The 15682-nt window shown below is 35.7% G+C and overlaps 3 protein-coding genes across 3 annotated transcripts in view; 1 reads left to right on the forward strand and 2 right to left on the reverse strand.

Moving 5' to 3' along the window:
• Positions 1-4146, reverse strand: part of LOC107042544 — a 119757-nt gene extending 115611 nt beyond the window's left edge. Inside the window, exon 1 of the mRNA XM_015263612.2 lies at positions 3499-4146. Coding sequence (XP_015119098.1) covers positions 3499-3543 — 45 coding nt within the window. The 5' untranslated portion in view covers positions 3544-4146. The remainder of the gene's footprint in view (positions 1-3498) is intronic.
• A 3386-nt stretch (positions 4147-7532) lies between these two features.
• On the reverse strand, positions 7533-10028 carry LOC107041480. The gene is made up of 3 exons (XM_015262069.1): positions 9689-10028; positions 7616-7978; positions 7533-7561 (listed from the first exon to the last, which is right to left on the reverse strand). Exons 1-3 carry the CDS (start codon positions 10026-10028, stop codon positions 7533-7535), a joined length of 732 nt encoding a protein of 243 aa, XP_015117555.1.
• Positions 10029-10399: 371 nt separating this feature from the next.
• LOC107042443 (ubiquitin-conjugating enzyme E2-17 kDa) lies at positions 10400-13950 on the forward strand. The gene is made up of 6 exons (XM_015263492.1): positions 10400-10739; positions 11951-12014; positions 12508-12539; positions 12872-12949; positions 13030-13135; positions 13646-13950. The coding sequence occupies exons 1-6, from the start codon at positions 10716-10718 to the stop codon at positions 13783-13785; spliced, it is 444 nt and encodes a 147-aa protein (XP_015118978.1). The 5' UTR covers positions 10400-10715; the 3' UTR covers positions 13786-13950.
• The last annotated feature ends 1732 nt before the right edge of the window (positions 13951-15682 follow it).

Consider the following 15682-nt stretch of genomic DNA (forward strand, 5'->3'; position numbering starts at 1 on the left):
TCCACTTTTGGTTGGAAACCCAAGACCTCTCGATTACTCGATTTTATCGACGTTGAACAATTTCGAGCGCAATAACTTTTGTCTCAGCATCCACTCCCTACGCACAGACTTCTGAGAACTCAGCTATAAAAATGATTGCTATTGTTCGTACGGCTGTGGAAAACGTTTGAAGCAAATGAAATCTGAAAAATTCGTGGATAAAAGCTTTTTATTGTTGTACCTTTTATTTGAAGGTATAACAATAATTTTGTAGATGTCTTTGAAATTCGTATGCCAGAATTTTTCTGTAGTCTATGAAATTTTCTACAAAAGATGTATTTTTATATTTTTTCGCAGAGGAACTCAATGCCTTCATGATCAACGAACAGAGAAACATTTCACGTTGTCCGAGACTAATTTTTATATTTTCTGATTATCTCAGTATTTCAGAAATGAATCACATCAGGGGAAAATGTCAAGAACCTTTTTTGTCTCGTCCCCTCAAAATTCATCGTTTCATCGTTTTGTAATTTTCAAAAATGATTGATCTGAAGCCACATTCCATACAAATTATTCTACGAATATCTTTGAAATGAATAAGTTTATCGAATAATGTCAGAAGGGCTCTTTTGTAGCCTCTGGAATCATCTGCAAAAACGTATTTTGATAAATCTGTCTAAAGTCCTCCACTCCGAAAATATTTACAACATAAACTGTACACACTAATTTGATTTGTCGTCTGTTCTACACAACTCCAATGTCGCTATTGACGAATGCTGCATTTAGCCCAATTAGATTATCTGTTTAATCAATTTCCTCTCATTACCAACCCCTCGACACGATGATGAATCAGATATTTACATAATGTAAATATTCATAATTTTACAGTTACAAAACGTATTCTTCAGAAGACCTTCCTTCCTACAGATAATTCGTCACATATTTCTGAAGTGAGTAGATGCATCGGAATATGTCAGAGTACCTTTTTTGTAGCTTATGAAAATCCCCACAAAGAAATTCTTCTCATAAATTATGCGGAACCTTTCCCTTGAAAGATATTTGCTTAGCAAAATTATTCAGCGTTTTCAATTTTCAGGATGAATTATTCTGGAGTCTCATTTCATACAGACTATTTTCCAAATAAGTTCAAAATGAATAGCATCATTGAAAAATAACAAAAGACATTTTTTGTAGTGCTTCATATTCCCCACAAAAAAGTCCTTCTGACAAATTTGCTTATATTCTTCCACTTCGAAGATATTTTCAAAAAAACTGTCCATCCTATTTCGATTGATCCTCTATTATACACAACTTCAATGCTACTATTGTCGAATGCCTCATTCAGTCCAATAGGTCCCTCTTCCCAATCAACTGCTCCTCATTAGCAACTCATCATCATCATGATGAATCAAATATTTTCATAAAGAAAAATATTGATCATCCTCATTTGAGAAACTTATTCTCCACATCATTCATATCATTCTGCAAATATCTTTGAAACTAGTAGCTTTATCAACAAAAAATTTCAAATCACCTTTATCATAGCCTATGAAATTTCTTGCAAAAAATTTCATCTGACAAATTTCTCTGACCCCTTCACTCCAAAGATATTTCTAAAATAAAATGCAAATTGCCATTCCGATTAATCGCCTGCTATACACAATTTCAATGCTACTATTGTTGAATGCCTCACTCAGTCCAATAGGGCCCTCTTCCCAATCAACTCCTTCTCATTAGCAACTCATCACCATCATGATGAATCAGGTAATTCCATACAGAAAAACATTCATCGTCCTCATTTAAGAAAACTATTCTTCATGTCATACATATCATTTCGCAAATATCTTTGAAACGAGTAGGTTCATCAAAAATTATGAAAACACCCTTTTCGTAGCCTGTGAAATTTCTTACGAAAAAGCTCTTCTGATAAATTTCTCTAAGCGCCTCCACTTCAACGATATTTAAAAAATAAAATGCACGTTCCGTATCCGATTTATCGTCAATTATACACAACCTCAATGCTACTATTGTTGAATGCCTCATTCACCCCAGTAGCAACATCTTCCCAATCAACCTCCTCATTAGCAATCCATGATGAATCGGGTGTTTCTATGCAGAAAATATTTTCGTCCCCATTGGAAAAATTTAGTTTCATCAAGAAAGATCATGACACTCTTTTCATAGCCTGTGAAATTTCTTACAAAACATCTCGTCTGACTAATTTCACTGACCCCTCAACTCCAGATAATCTTTTAATAAAATCCCATTCCGATTAATCGTCTATTACACACAATTTCAATACTACTATCATCATCCAATCCAATAGAACCCAGTTCCCAATCAAGTTCTCCTCATTAGCACTCCATCACCATCATGATGAGTCAAATAACTTATTCTCCACATCATACATAATATGTCCGCACTTGAAAAATTTAGTTTCATATCATAATTACCATTTCGCAAATATCTTTGAAACGAGTAGCTTGATCAAAAAATATCAAAACACCTTTTTCGCATCCTGTGAAATTTCTCACAAAAAAATCTCTTCTGCTGCTGACAAATTTCGCTGACCCCTCAACTCCAGATATTTTTAAAATAAAATCCCATTCCGATTAATTGTCTATTACACACAATTTCAATGCTACTATCGTCATTCAGTCCAATAGGACCCTCTTCCCAATCAAGTTCTCCTCATGAGCACCATCTTTAATAATCGACAAGCGTAAGTTCTATGAGTTCCCTATCTAGATACGCTTGTCTGTTATTAAGGTGTCGATATAATTTCCCAAAGATCTTTGAACGAGTAGCTTCATCAAAAAATGACAAAACACCCTTTTCATAGCCTCTGAAATTTCTTACGAAAAAAATCTGTTCTGCTGCTGACTAATTTCTCTGACTCCTCAACTCCAGAGCTATTTTTAAAATAAAATTCCGTTCCAATTAATTATCTATTATACACTATTCCAATGCTACTATCATCATTCAGTCCAACAGGACCCTCTTCCCAATCAACTTCCCCTCATTAGCACCAATCACCACCATCATGAATCAGATATTTCCCTACCAAAAATACTCATCGTCCTCATTTAACAAACTTACCAGATCATACATATAATTTCGCAAATATCTCTGAAACAATTAGCTTAATCGAAAAATGTCAGAAAACCTTTTTCGTAGTGCTCAAAATTTCTTACAAAAAATCTCCCCTGACAAATGTTCCTAAACCTCTCCACTCCAAAGATATTTCCAAAATACCGTTCCCCCCTTATACACAAAACTCTTTGTTCTCCCAATAAAATCTCTCCCAATCCTCGTCCCCCATTCCCAACCCCACCATCCCAGTGCCCCAAAACCACCCGTAATAACTCCAGAATACAATAGTGTGAAAAAATTGATTAAAAAATCATAAAACGCTGTAAGGTCGCGAGAAGGCGCGTTTTAACTTTCTAATCGTTGCCCCCGGCGTTGAGAATCGATAAATCGAGGACGTTACACTGTGCATGGGGTTCTTCTACTCACCGGATATGCGTATGGTGTGCAAGGTACGTAGAATTCTCTGCTCATAATACACTCTGCTGCCTCAATTTAACTCCCGATAAAATAAAAACAAAGAAAAAATAAACTGAGTGGTGGTTGTTACGTTTTTTTAATCCAGCTGATAGGGTATGTGTGGTTAAATGTCAAAAAGCCGGTGGTGCCATCTTGTGTTATGGTAAAAACCGTCAAGCTGTCACGAGGACGTATTTTCGACGCTTGGTGAACGACATCGTTCGATGTCTTTATTTGTCACCTCGAGTGTTAAACATCGAGCAATGGTACACATTCACTAATCATTATTTCACTTTGAGGTTAACGTTTGGAGCTGGAGTGTTATTGAATCATACTGGGTACACCCGTCCCTGTCAGATAATCCTCAAGGCACCAATCATTACACTAGACACTCACTGTTACTTTGTTTTGGATTGGAACTGTTGAGGGGCTGATGGGGCGGAGGGTTTTGAGTCTTGGATTTGCGGGGGTTTTAACGTTTTTGGGGTTTTCTTCGCGGTTTTGCGGGGGTTTTGGGAGTATTGCTGCACTGGAGCTACGCCATTTTCATTGAGGCATACCCGTAACACACCTGACTCATGCAGTGGATCTCGATAACGAACCCCAACCATTCGCGGGTGATGGCTGAAAGCCTACTGGCTGTCGTCGATCGCCTGAGGTGTCGATGCCTCGACGCGACACTAGCGCCAAGAGGGGGAATTGGCCGGTGGATACTGTCGGTGTTGCAGATTTTTATTTTTTTAAATTTATTTTTGTAGTTTTTGATATTTTTATTTATAAATTATAGTTCCGGTTGCGCAAGCTCCGGGTAACGAAAACGTCTGATAAGAAAAAAAGTAAATTTGGATATTCGATGGATTATTTTACCCGGGAGAGTAGGGGAGGTTGGGGTAAAATGGACACTTTTGATTTTTTTTTTAATGTTAATGACGGGTTGAAATGTTGATAAAATTTAATGATTTATTCTTCATTGCAAAGAACAATTCTTTCCCTTTGGGATGAGCCTAAACTGAGCTGAATTGATAAATTTTTTCTGAGTTATGAGTAATTAAAACAAAAGTTTAAAGTGTCCATTTTACCCCACTCACTCCTATCTTAAATTTATCCCAAGGACAAAAAATAAAATTTAATCCCAAGGTTGAATCAGTGGTAATGCAAATGGGGCTACAGGATAAATAAACAATTATTGTTAGGGTCAAATATTGAAAAATTATGAACCCTACTATATAATTGACCCCGAGGATAAATTTTACCCTGGGGTTTATTTGGATAACAGGGCTTGGTGCAATACCGCCATATTATATTTATTTATAAAGTATTTTATTTATAATTTATCGTGGAAACAGGGTCAGTGATTGAAATTGTCGTAAAATTTTGGAATTTTCGATTTATTATTGGATGATTGATTATATTTGCGGTTGAGGAATTTTATTTAAACAAAAATTGGGAAATGGTACTATTCAATGGGGTTAGAGGTTTTTTTTTAATGGGAAAGTCTCGTTTGTGCAGGCATTTGATCTCTTGATATTTACATTTTTATACGTAATTAAGAATTGAATTCAGAGAGTCCATTGATGACTAATTATTTCAGCTTCACTGACAATATTACAATTTTGTGAAAATAGTTCCGTCAACTTTGTATTATCAGTTGGAATTCACGATTTTTTTAGTCAAATTATTCACGTTCATTTTTCAAATTCGAGTTTTTTTATTATGAAAATTCAAGTGACGTACACTAAGAGAAATTCTTTAGGAACTAGTGCTGGTACTGGAAAAAATGCCAATCCACAGCTGATGAAAAATTCTAGTGCTGTTAAAGTAAAATTTCTAGGAATTTTTTATCAAATTCCGGGGGATTGTTATGAAAATTTCATATAAGAACGGGAAAAATGCATATGCTACTCAATAATATTTCCAATGCCATCACTTTGCGCCCTTATTCCCGTGTTGGAAGTAGAATTTTTCTAGAAAATCTCTCTCTATGTGGTATTTTAATTTCTTCTCTTCGTTACTGCTAATACTTGATCATTTTATTTCACTTGACTTGAGAAAATGTTGAAGAGCTCCAGTTGTTAAAATTCCTACAAAGAGTTCATTTTTTCATTGATGTCATTAATAATACGCACGCAATTGAATGCATTTTTTTCGTCGCATCGTTTTTGCTACTCTGATTGAATTTTATATTTTCTCCGTAGTGAAAAATCAGTAAAGAAAATACAATTGGAATGAAAAAGCAAGTTTTGAAATTTTCTAACTTGCATCCTTGCATTTTTGAAAACACGAAAAATTGATTTATCTCGCACCAAAACTGAATTAATTAACTGATTAAATTCCGCATCGTCCAGAACTCAAGTTTTATTTCGTAGAGTTGATTCTATTTGTTCTAAAAAATATATCGAAAAACGATAAATTTCAAGCAGAGATATTCCAATCCATTTTTCAATTCGTCTTGATGTCTGTCAACCGCTAAATAGGAGCGATGAAATACTGACTTTGTTGAATCGATACACCTCGCCAGAGATTTGAAATTTCATCCCACGACGCACAGATACCCAATCCGTCAATGTACGACCCGTTTACAATGGCATGCCTGAACCCATATGAATATTTGCTCCAACTTGGGGGTCCCGCACGGAACGACGAGACCAACTCCGAGGAAATTTTGTCATGCATGGAATCTCTGATGAGCTCCTAATTGGGTTCTTGTGTGGAATTTATTTCTTGAATAAAATGATGAAAACGAATATTCAACAAAAATCTTTAGATACGTATTTTTCTCTCCAAAAATGATGAAAAACTAAAAAGTTACAGGGAATTAAGGGGAGGTTCACGCCGGGAAAAAAAAATTTTTCGTCTTTCGAGAAAAAAAAATAAAAAATAGTATTTTCCGCGTGTTTTTTCTTTAGAAATTCGATTTTGTGGGTCAAATTGGTCTCCGCTAAAAATTAGAGATTCGATTTTAAAAAAATCGAAATATCAACTTGAAAAAAATCCCCAAAGTAATTTTTTTTTTAATAGTTTTTTTGAATATGATCACAAATTTTCGTTTCTTAATTATGAAAAATGCGGGAGAAGATACAGTTTCAAGTTTATTGGTCAACCAAAAGAAGTAGTTATTTTCAATGGATCGATTATGTTGATATTATTTATTTAAAGGGCTGAAATCTACATGAGATTTATTTACACTATTGATCCAGTTGAGTTAGTTAGTTTCTTAGTGGATGTAACAATGATCAATTATGTTCGCGAAATGTTTCATGAGTATCAATTAGAATGAGTGAATTTCCACAAAAAAATGAAAAACTACCGGAAACCGTACAAAAAAATTCACCTATCAGAATTTGAAAGAGGAAGCGCGCTGGCGAAATCCGGATACTGAGAGGAGCCCTCTCAACTATAAAGTAATAAAAGAGTAGGTACATCTATAGAACCACTAAACATAGAGTTAGCATTTATAAATGATGTGTATACATAATATTTGGGCAAGAATTCTTTTTATTGAGATATTAATAAAAATTTTGATAAACGAATAAACTTCAAAATGTATCGTCTCCCGCATGTTTATAATTAAGAAGCAAAAATTTGCGATCATATTTAAAAAACTCTTAAGAAAATACGTTGTGGATTAGTTTAAAATAGACTTTTCGATTAAAACAAATTCGAATTCCTAATTTTGAGTGGCCAGAGACAATTTTGACCGACAAAATCAGATTCCTGAGGAAAAATCACGCGGAAAATAGTATGTCTGAATTTTTTTCGTGAAAAACGACAAAATTTTCTCCCGGGCTGAGCCTCTCTTAAATAAATGTCTGTATTATGTCGTCACAACTCAGCCGTTTTTAATGGCCTATAATTTATTAATTCCCCGTCCAACTTTCGTATCCAGCAATAAAAAAAACTTACAAAACCCCAATTTCCTGGAAGCCCTAAACCCTGAAAAAGTCCTCGAAACTTCATAAAAAAAACGTAAATGGATTTTTAGAGAGCTGGACTGAAATCGGCGATTATCTTTTGGCGCCAGGGCACTTGAGAACTGAAAACGAAAACGTCAAATATATTTTATTGATCGTGCTCCGGGTACTACCACGAGACAGCTCACCAGGTAGTTTTCGATTGCTCTTCTGTTCTTTGGGGCAACGATTGCACGGCTGACACTTTTCAGCGCCCCCCGGGCGTCGTTTTGTCGCATTTGACGGGTGTTTTCGGGCCTTAGTTGCGATTATTATGTTGCGGGGTACCATGATGTCGTCCCAGGGCACCTCTATGTCGTCACCTGAACACGTACGTTCAACGGGTGGGGGCTTTATTTCTGGGGGCTCCTCGAACGACAGTTGGCCCCAGGGGATTTCCACTGACGAGTCACAGGCGGCGAGATCCGGGGATATCTGGGGCGACACCACGTCTGCCACTAGGAGGTCGTGCCAGGGTAGCTCCATGCGGCCAGTTGACTCTTTTTTTTTCATCGTTCAATTAAGATAATGGATTGATAGGCGAAAGATAAGGTACACTGAGAAAAAAATTATTTTTGCCAAATATTCATTTACTTCAGAGAAGCATTTGTTTTTTCAAAATCGTATTTCCAAATCGAGTCATTTGCAGGCGAGCCTGACTAGGATTCAATTATGACAATCAGCTTGCTCTAGAGGATGACTATGTTGCACATGACCTAAGATGAACTCCTCCAATGATTATTAATTTTTTCTAAACTTCTTATATTCTAGAGGGAAGAATTTGGATTAATTCTTTAATGTTGATAATTATTGAGGAAGTTCACTCAGGGTCATTGCTAACATGATCATCTTCTGGTGCAATATAATTGTTATAATTGAAACTTAATGAGAATTGCCTGGGAATAACTCGACTGGAGAAATACGGTTTTGAAAAAATGAATACTTCTCTCAAGTAAACGGATATTTGGTAAACATATTTTTTTTTCTCAGGGTAGAAATGAATGACAAGTTTAGAACGCTCTCTACCCGAAAATGTTTAGGCTTTTTTCTAGAGAAGTTTTATGAGATATTTACGGAGTTGTTGATATGCGATGCTCGATGAATAGGGGAAAAGATGATATTCCACAAAATCGTTCGATTTTTCTGTTATAAAGTTACTCACAAGGACAGGGACATGAGCTTCGGTTTAATAGGTATCAATGATTGAACTATTTAAAAAAGTAGGTTCAACAGGAATTCAGAACATGTCTCTTAAAAAAATTCATGGGTTGTAAAATTTCCTCTGAAACTGATGATTTTGAAGGGATTTTTGAGGCGGGTATCATAAAAAACTTTCTTTCATTTAAATATTTATTTGTTAAATTACTGGAGACAGCTGCATTGTTTTTCCAAGTTAAAAAGTTAAAATATACTATATTTAAAAAAATTGTTTTTTCTCCTGTGTAATGAGAAGAACATCGATTTTTTAAATAATCGCTGTTTTTTCATGAAATATCGATTCACAACATCGGTGTTATTGAAAAACATGACTTCTTCAGTAATCGATATCTTTTAAAACATCGCCCATCCCTATGTAGCGCTCACCGAAGGCGACCTAAGGATCAAAGAACACTTTTCCTTCGAGTATCGGATCTTATTTTTCATCGCAATGTGTCATCACGAGTGATAAAAAAAAATTTTCAGGACGTTTGCAAAATTAAATGAAAATTGTGAGATAAAACAAAGATTCGTCAACATACATTTTCAGATAATTTCGTAAATATCCCCTAAAGCAAAACACACGGAGAGAAATTTCCTAGAAAAATTCTAGTACGAGTACTGGAAAAAATTACAATCCACCGGCTGTAAAAAATTCTAGTGATGTTAAGGTAAAATTTCTTGGTATTTCTGGTAAAATTTCTGGGGATTTCTGTGAAATTTTCTCAGAAATACGGGAAAAAATTCACGTTTTCCCCAATAAAATTTCTAGTGCTGGCACTGGAATTTTGTCCATGCCGTCACTTCGCGCCTCTTTTCCCGTGCTAGCACTAGAATTTTTCTAAAAAATTTCTCTCCGTGCACCGACCAAAATTAATCACGGGACCTTTCTCGCAAGTTTCTCCTCCCTAAAAAAATTTCCCCTGTCATTTTTCTCCAAGCCCCTCAATTCCCGAGAAAAACAAATTTGTGAAGAACAAAAAAGGTGCATTTTCTGAATTGAAATGTCAAACCTTTTTTCTCCGGTTCTTCAACCTTCTCCGTATCTCCCTCCTCATCATCAGCAGTCAATGGCACTCGCACTTCCGGTCTGATGCGCATCCCAGTCAGTGGAAGAGCTATATCCTTCCAGGGGAGTTCCAGCGTCGAGTCGCATCGAATTGATGCATCGGAAAACTCTTTGTGGAGGCACACCATATAAGGCTCGTGCCAGACTTCTTCCTCGGGGCTCCATACCAAGTTCTGGCGTTTTCTCTTGCATTTTTCTCGTTTCCTCGCACTGGTTGTCGGTTGCTGGGCCGGACGCGTCTGCGTTGGCCTTGATATCGACGGCTTACCCCACACATAATACATCTTCCCGGCTTATTCAATCCTCCCAAACGCATTCTCCGCACTTTTTAATTTTATCCCAAACATTTTCGCAATTTCAATCTATCAAAATGAAGAAAAAATCATCATTTTTTTGTTACTTTCGTTAATCACAAGGTTAATTTATCACATTTTACGCCCCAAAAATCCATTGATTTGTTTCTTCCCTAAACAATAATCTCCAACAGACAAAGGTTAAAACCGCAAATACTATTTACCCGACCTACATTTCCCATTGAGCCTTGAAATTAATCTCAAATCACTTGAAATATCCCGTCCTTTCCCGCGCAAAGCCGCGATCTACCGTCAATCCTACGAAACACACCAGCATCGCACCAGTTGCCGATAAAAGGAAATCCGTGGAGACACCATCGTCCCCGGGTGCTCAAAATTTCCCCCGAAAATCTAAAAAAAACCTCCCCCCAGGCGTTTCCAACCCCCAAAAATTGACCAGTAATTATAAAAATAAAAAATGATCCCACCCTCTCCCTCCAAAAATCCCACCTAAAAACCGTTGCCCATCAATCGAAAAATAATTAATCACGAAATTGACCAGCGTAGTTGAACGACGTTTAGAAGTCAGCCATCTTGCAATCCCTAATCAAAGATCTTTGGCTAGCGGGTTTCGTTGTCTGGTTTTCGGCCAGTTAATATCAACACACAGTTCATCAGATGGCTTTAAAACGAATTAATAAGGTACGTCAATGTTCAATGAGTGTTAACAATCATAATTAATGTCCATTGTAACGTGTTGTGTGTATTAAATGGGTACAAACGCCCATAACGATTTTCGTCCCAAAAAAAGAATAAGTGGGGAAGCAATGTGAGCCAACAGAGCTAGAAGGGGCATTACGAGAATAATCATGCTGGCTTCAGCCTCACGTTTGTATTAATTCAGTATCAACCAATAATTCCACAGTCATCGATAACAATCGAGCCCATTGATCACGCCATTGAAACTATTAATCAACATTTCGGATATATTTTACATCCATGAGTCATCGAATATATACCGGCGAGCACTGGCCGTGGTGACAGTGAAATTATTTCGGAGTAAAAAGAATTTTCTCATTTTACAAATTAAATTCCCTCGACGTGCCGTTTTTCGCGTCATCAAGGGCATCAAATCAACCGGAAGTCAGTGGGAAATTTATTGTTGATTGTATGCAACAAAGGGGAGGGGAGAGGGAGCTGATAAAGAATAAAGAAAATGATTTTACATTTTTTTTCTTCTCTTGGAAAAATGAAGAGGAGAATAAAATCATGCTCGTGCCTGTCGTTTGTGAGTCACAAATGTCTCTCCGGAGTGTGTGATGGCCTCAGTTGTGGTTCTCGCATTATAACTGTAACATTGTGACGCTCAGGTTAGAGAAAACACTTTATGGGTCTTTTTTTCCTGGTTATTCGTGTCTTGTTGTGGAATTCATTGCGGATAATGTGAGGAAAATTGCGTTGTCATTAGGTTGTTGTTTATCAGTCTGAGATTGTTTTGATCGATATTAGAGTGATTAATGCTCCTGGGGGTTTACAAGTCATGAGGACAATTATTTGATGGTTACTGATGCCAAATTAGTCGATATGCAGAGGAGTGAAAATAGATTGTGACTCTTAAATGAGACGCACATTGTTGGTATCGGATTTTTATTTGTGTAATTGATGAAACGTGGGGCTCGTGGATGTTGACGAGGCTCATCACTGCGTTTGTCACTTCTCTTGAGGTGTATTGATTTATGGAGGGACTATATAATTGAGTAATTGAAGGCATTTCATTCACAAATATAAATCAAAGAAATTTGTGGGATTTATGATGCTTTTTATTTAATTAATGTTAATGTTTTCGGAGATAGTTAAGTGTGGAAGCGCTTGTTAATAATCTCTTGATAATGTTTCCACGTTTTTTGCCGCAGGAACTTCAGGATCTTGGAAGGGATCCCCCTGCACAATGCTCAGCTGGACCTGTAGGAGACGATTGTGAGTTGAAAACTACTTTTCCCACTATTAAAATCCCCCTGGACCCCAGCCAAATTGCTTTTTGAGAAAGAGTTAATACTTCTGATGATTAAATTCGAAATGTTTACTTGAACTATGGAATATCATCTTTTCTACATATTAAACGTCTGCATTACCCTCTGACGAGTCTTCCTAGTTTATTTATAGATCGTAACACTGACGAAGATATTTTTATTTCATTCCTATTAGCCAATGTTTTTTTCCTTCGTAATTTATTAATAAAACGGGTTTCGAGTTCCTTGGGAATGTATTTTCTTTAGTATGTAATTTTTGTTTATTAATTTTGTTCTGTTGAGGCTGAGTTTCCAAGGTCGACGGTTTCAGTGTCATATCGACATGGTCTTGAGTAATTGCAATGGCAATTTTTGTGGTTTTGGAGGCTTTTTATTTATAATTCGTTGCTCTAGGTTTTTACAGATTTGTTAATGAGATTATTTTTTATTTTTTCTTGCAGTATTCCATTGGCAAGCGACCATTATGGGACCAGTGAGTATTCCACTCCTAGAATTAATATTTCAGGATCATTTCAGTAGCAAAATGGTCAAACGGTTTAAGTCGACTCATCTGCCAGTTGAGTTTTTGAGGAATATTTCCGAATCTGAGGGAGATAGCGAAATTTTCGTAACTACATTTGTTGTAGCCTTCAATCGGCTCTACAAAAAAGGTTATAATAAAAATTTTGCCATCTCCCTTAGATTCCGAGATATTTATTGACAACTGGTCAATAGTCAAAATTGACTTGTACTGTTTACCACTTCGCTACTGATTTCAGAGTAACGAAAGTCAATTAATCGTCATTGTTTTCTTTTTTTCTGCAGCCTGACAGCCCTTATCAAGGAGGAGTATTTTTCCTTACAATTCACTTCCCCACAGACTATCCATTCAAACCTCCCAAGGTATGTTAAATGAAATATTAAATATTTATTCGAGCCAAATAATCATGCAACTCAATCGTAAATATTTTTCCTCTGCACAGGTGGCATTCACGACCAGAATTTATCATCCCAATATTAACAGTAACGGAAGTATTTGCTTGGATATTTTGAGATCGCAGTGGTCTCCAGCACTCACTATATCAAAAGGTAAAAGAAAATGTTTAATTTAGGGTTAAAAATATCCAGCAATTTTTCTCCTCTCGAAGCACAACATTATTTTTAACCAGATTCAGAATGAATACAATGTACCATTCAAATGACTCGTTGAATGATGCATTAAACTAATTTAATTGTCCAATCAGTTTAATTGTTAGATCAATCATTTTTACGTGGTTTTGTATATTTTGTTGGCTGTTGTTGTCAACATACGAATTTAATCAAAATTAAAAATTGAATTCAATTATTTTTAATCAGATTTCGAGTGAATGCCATGCATTATTCAAATTATGCATTCAATCCATTTCAATTGCCATTTTAATCATTAACGTATGGTTCTGTACATTTCGTCTTCAGTGTTTTAAAAATTAAACTGAATCAATTTAACCAGATACAGAATGACTGCAATGAATTATTCAAATGACTCGTTTGATGATGCATTTAATTGAGTAAATTGTCAAATTAATCATTGATACATAATTTTGTACATTTTGTTTACAGTGTTACTGTCAATATGCTCTCTGCTCTGTGATCCTAATCCAGACGATCCACTTGTACCGGAAATAGCAAGGATATACAAAACTGATCGTGAGAAGTACAACGAATTGGCACGTGAATGGACGCGCAAATATGCCATGTGATGCGCCAATTTTCGTTGACCTCATCCGAACGCCACCAACGAGCAGCCCCAGCCTAAAATGCCACTTTTATCGTTCAGCACCGATTACGAAGTAGCTATGTGGCTCGTCCTGTCTTAAAACCAACTGAGAGAAAAAGAAAAACAAATAATAATTAATCATGATCAATTCGATTTTATTCGAAGGCTCCTCTGTCATCACCCCCACCCATTGCCCCCCCCCCCCCCCCCCCCCNGCTGAGTGTTCAGGGCAGTCATCTCGGTTCCAACGATTTTCAAAATCAATTAAAAACATCTTGAGGAATTTTTTTTTCGCATTTTGTTGTTGTCTCTGTCCTGAATACCCTGCGTGACTTTTAAGACGACGAATTCTATGGCTACTGAGGCAATTTTCTTCTTTTCAAAAGGTGGTCACGTAAACATTATATATCTGAAAATTGAGATAAATTAAAGAAAAAAATGATTAAAAAATGAAAAAAAATGTTCGCTTTGATTTTTCATAATAAAACAAATTTGAATTAAGAAACAATTTTGAAAATGAGTAAAAACCGGTAAAACAATATTCACAACACAGACACATAGGAGAGTGAAAGTAGGATTTGTATTTGATGATGAAAAAACCAGAAAATCGAAGAAAACTGAACCCAAAAAAAAACAACTTAAGTAATTTAATTTCTACTGATTGTGCTTATCTTATTGTATATCGTAAATATCCCTACTTTCTTCAGTGAAAAAGAAGCAACTTCGAAACTGACAGCACACCGATTGTTAATTAGAGAATGAGAGAAATTATGAATGAAAATTAAATAATTCGCAGTTTAAATCATCTGCCCGTCCCGTTGAAAACGATGCGGTCAATTTTTTTTGTAAGACTGGGCTCTATATAAATAATACTATACCTCTATCAATTTTGTTTAATTATTAAATTTCCTCCCACCACTTTTTAATTCAAGCAAATTAGATGGAGATGATGGAAATTAGAATTGAAAATTAGTATCATTGTGACGCGGTTTTGAAGGTGTGAGAAAAAAAATTATAATTTAATTGTTAATTTACAATATCACAGGTTGAACGGCAAATTGGACTAGGGGCACTTGGCATAAGAACAATTGTATTTAATTAATAAAATATTTTAATTGAAATTTAATTCATTAATTGTGGAGTCAGTTTAGTTTAGTTTCTTGATTTCTTTTGCTTGCGCTTTGATTCAATTATTTCTAACATCTATTGGCACAAATTTAAAATGTATATTTATTTTTCAGTAATGCTTGCCCTCTTGTTTTGCCATTGGCCTAGTTGATAATTTGTCGATCATCCGGCTATTTAATCGCATTAATTAATTTAACTCTCCTCAGTGTACTTGTACGAATCATCTTTTATTTTACCTGAAGATTTCTCTTCGGCTAGAGTGGGCCCTTCTCATCTACACTGACGGTGAGGGCACATTTCATTCAATTATCTCGATTAGTTTTTTTATTATCTGACAATAAGATGTAATTCATGACTCAAGAGTGCTTTTATTGCTTGCAAACTTTTTCAATTGATACTCTTACAGTTTCTGTGGCTGTGATTGGGCCCAATCGAGACTGAAAATTATTATTGTTGGGATTCTGTGATGAAGTGGGAGAGCTTGAGTTGACATTAAAAATTTTCATGTTCATTGGGTATTTATTTCGGGATTGAATGCCTTGGGGAGTGGGAAGTGCTTTCATGTAAAAATTCCATTTGTGGTTCGCTTACTTTATGATTAAGTAGAGAATATTGTACAGAGAAAATCAATAGATTTCCATCTCACAATTGATTTTGTTGGAGTTGCTTCAATAAAGATTCCTCTGCTCAAATTTTCCAATATTTTTTTTTCATTTTTTAACAGTAAAAGAAAAAAGTGAGTTCAAAATTTC

This window comes from Diachasma alloeum, unplaced genomic scaffold (genome assembly GCF_001412515.2).
Source record: "Diachasma alloeum isolate Michigan unplaced genomic scaffold, Dall2.0 Dall_scaffold_00179, whole genome shotgun sequence".
NCBI classification, from domain to species: domain Eukaryota; kingdom Metazoa; phylum Arthropoda; class Insecta; order Hymenoptera; family Braconidae; genus Diachasma; species Diachasma alloeum.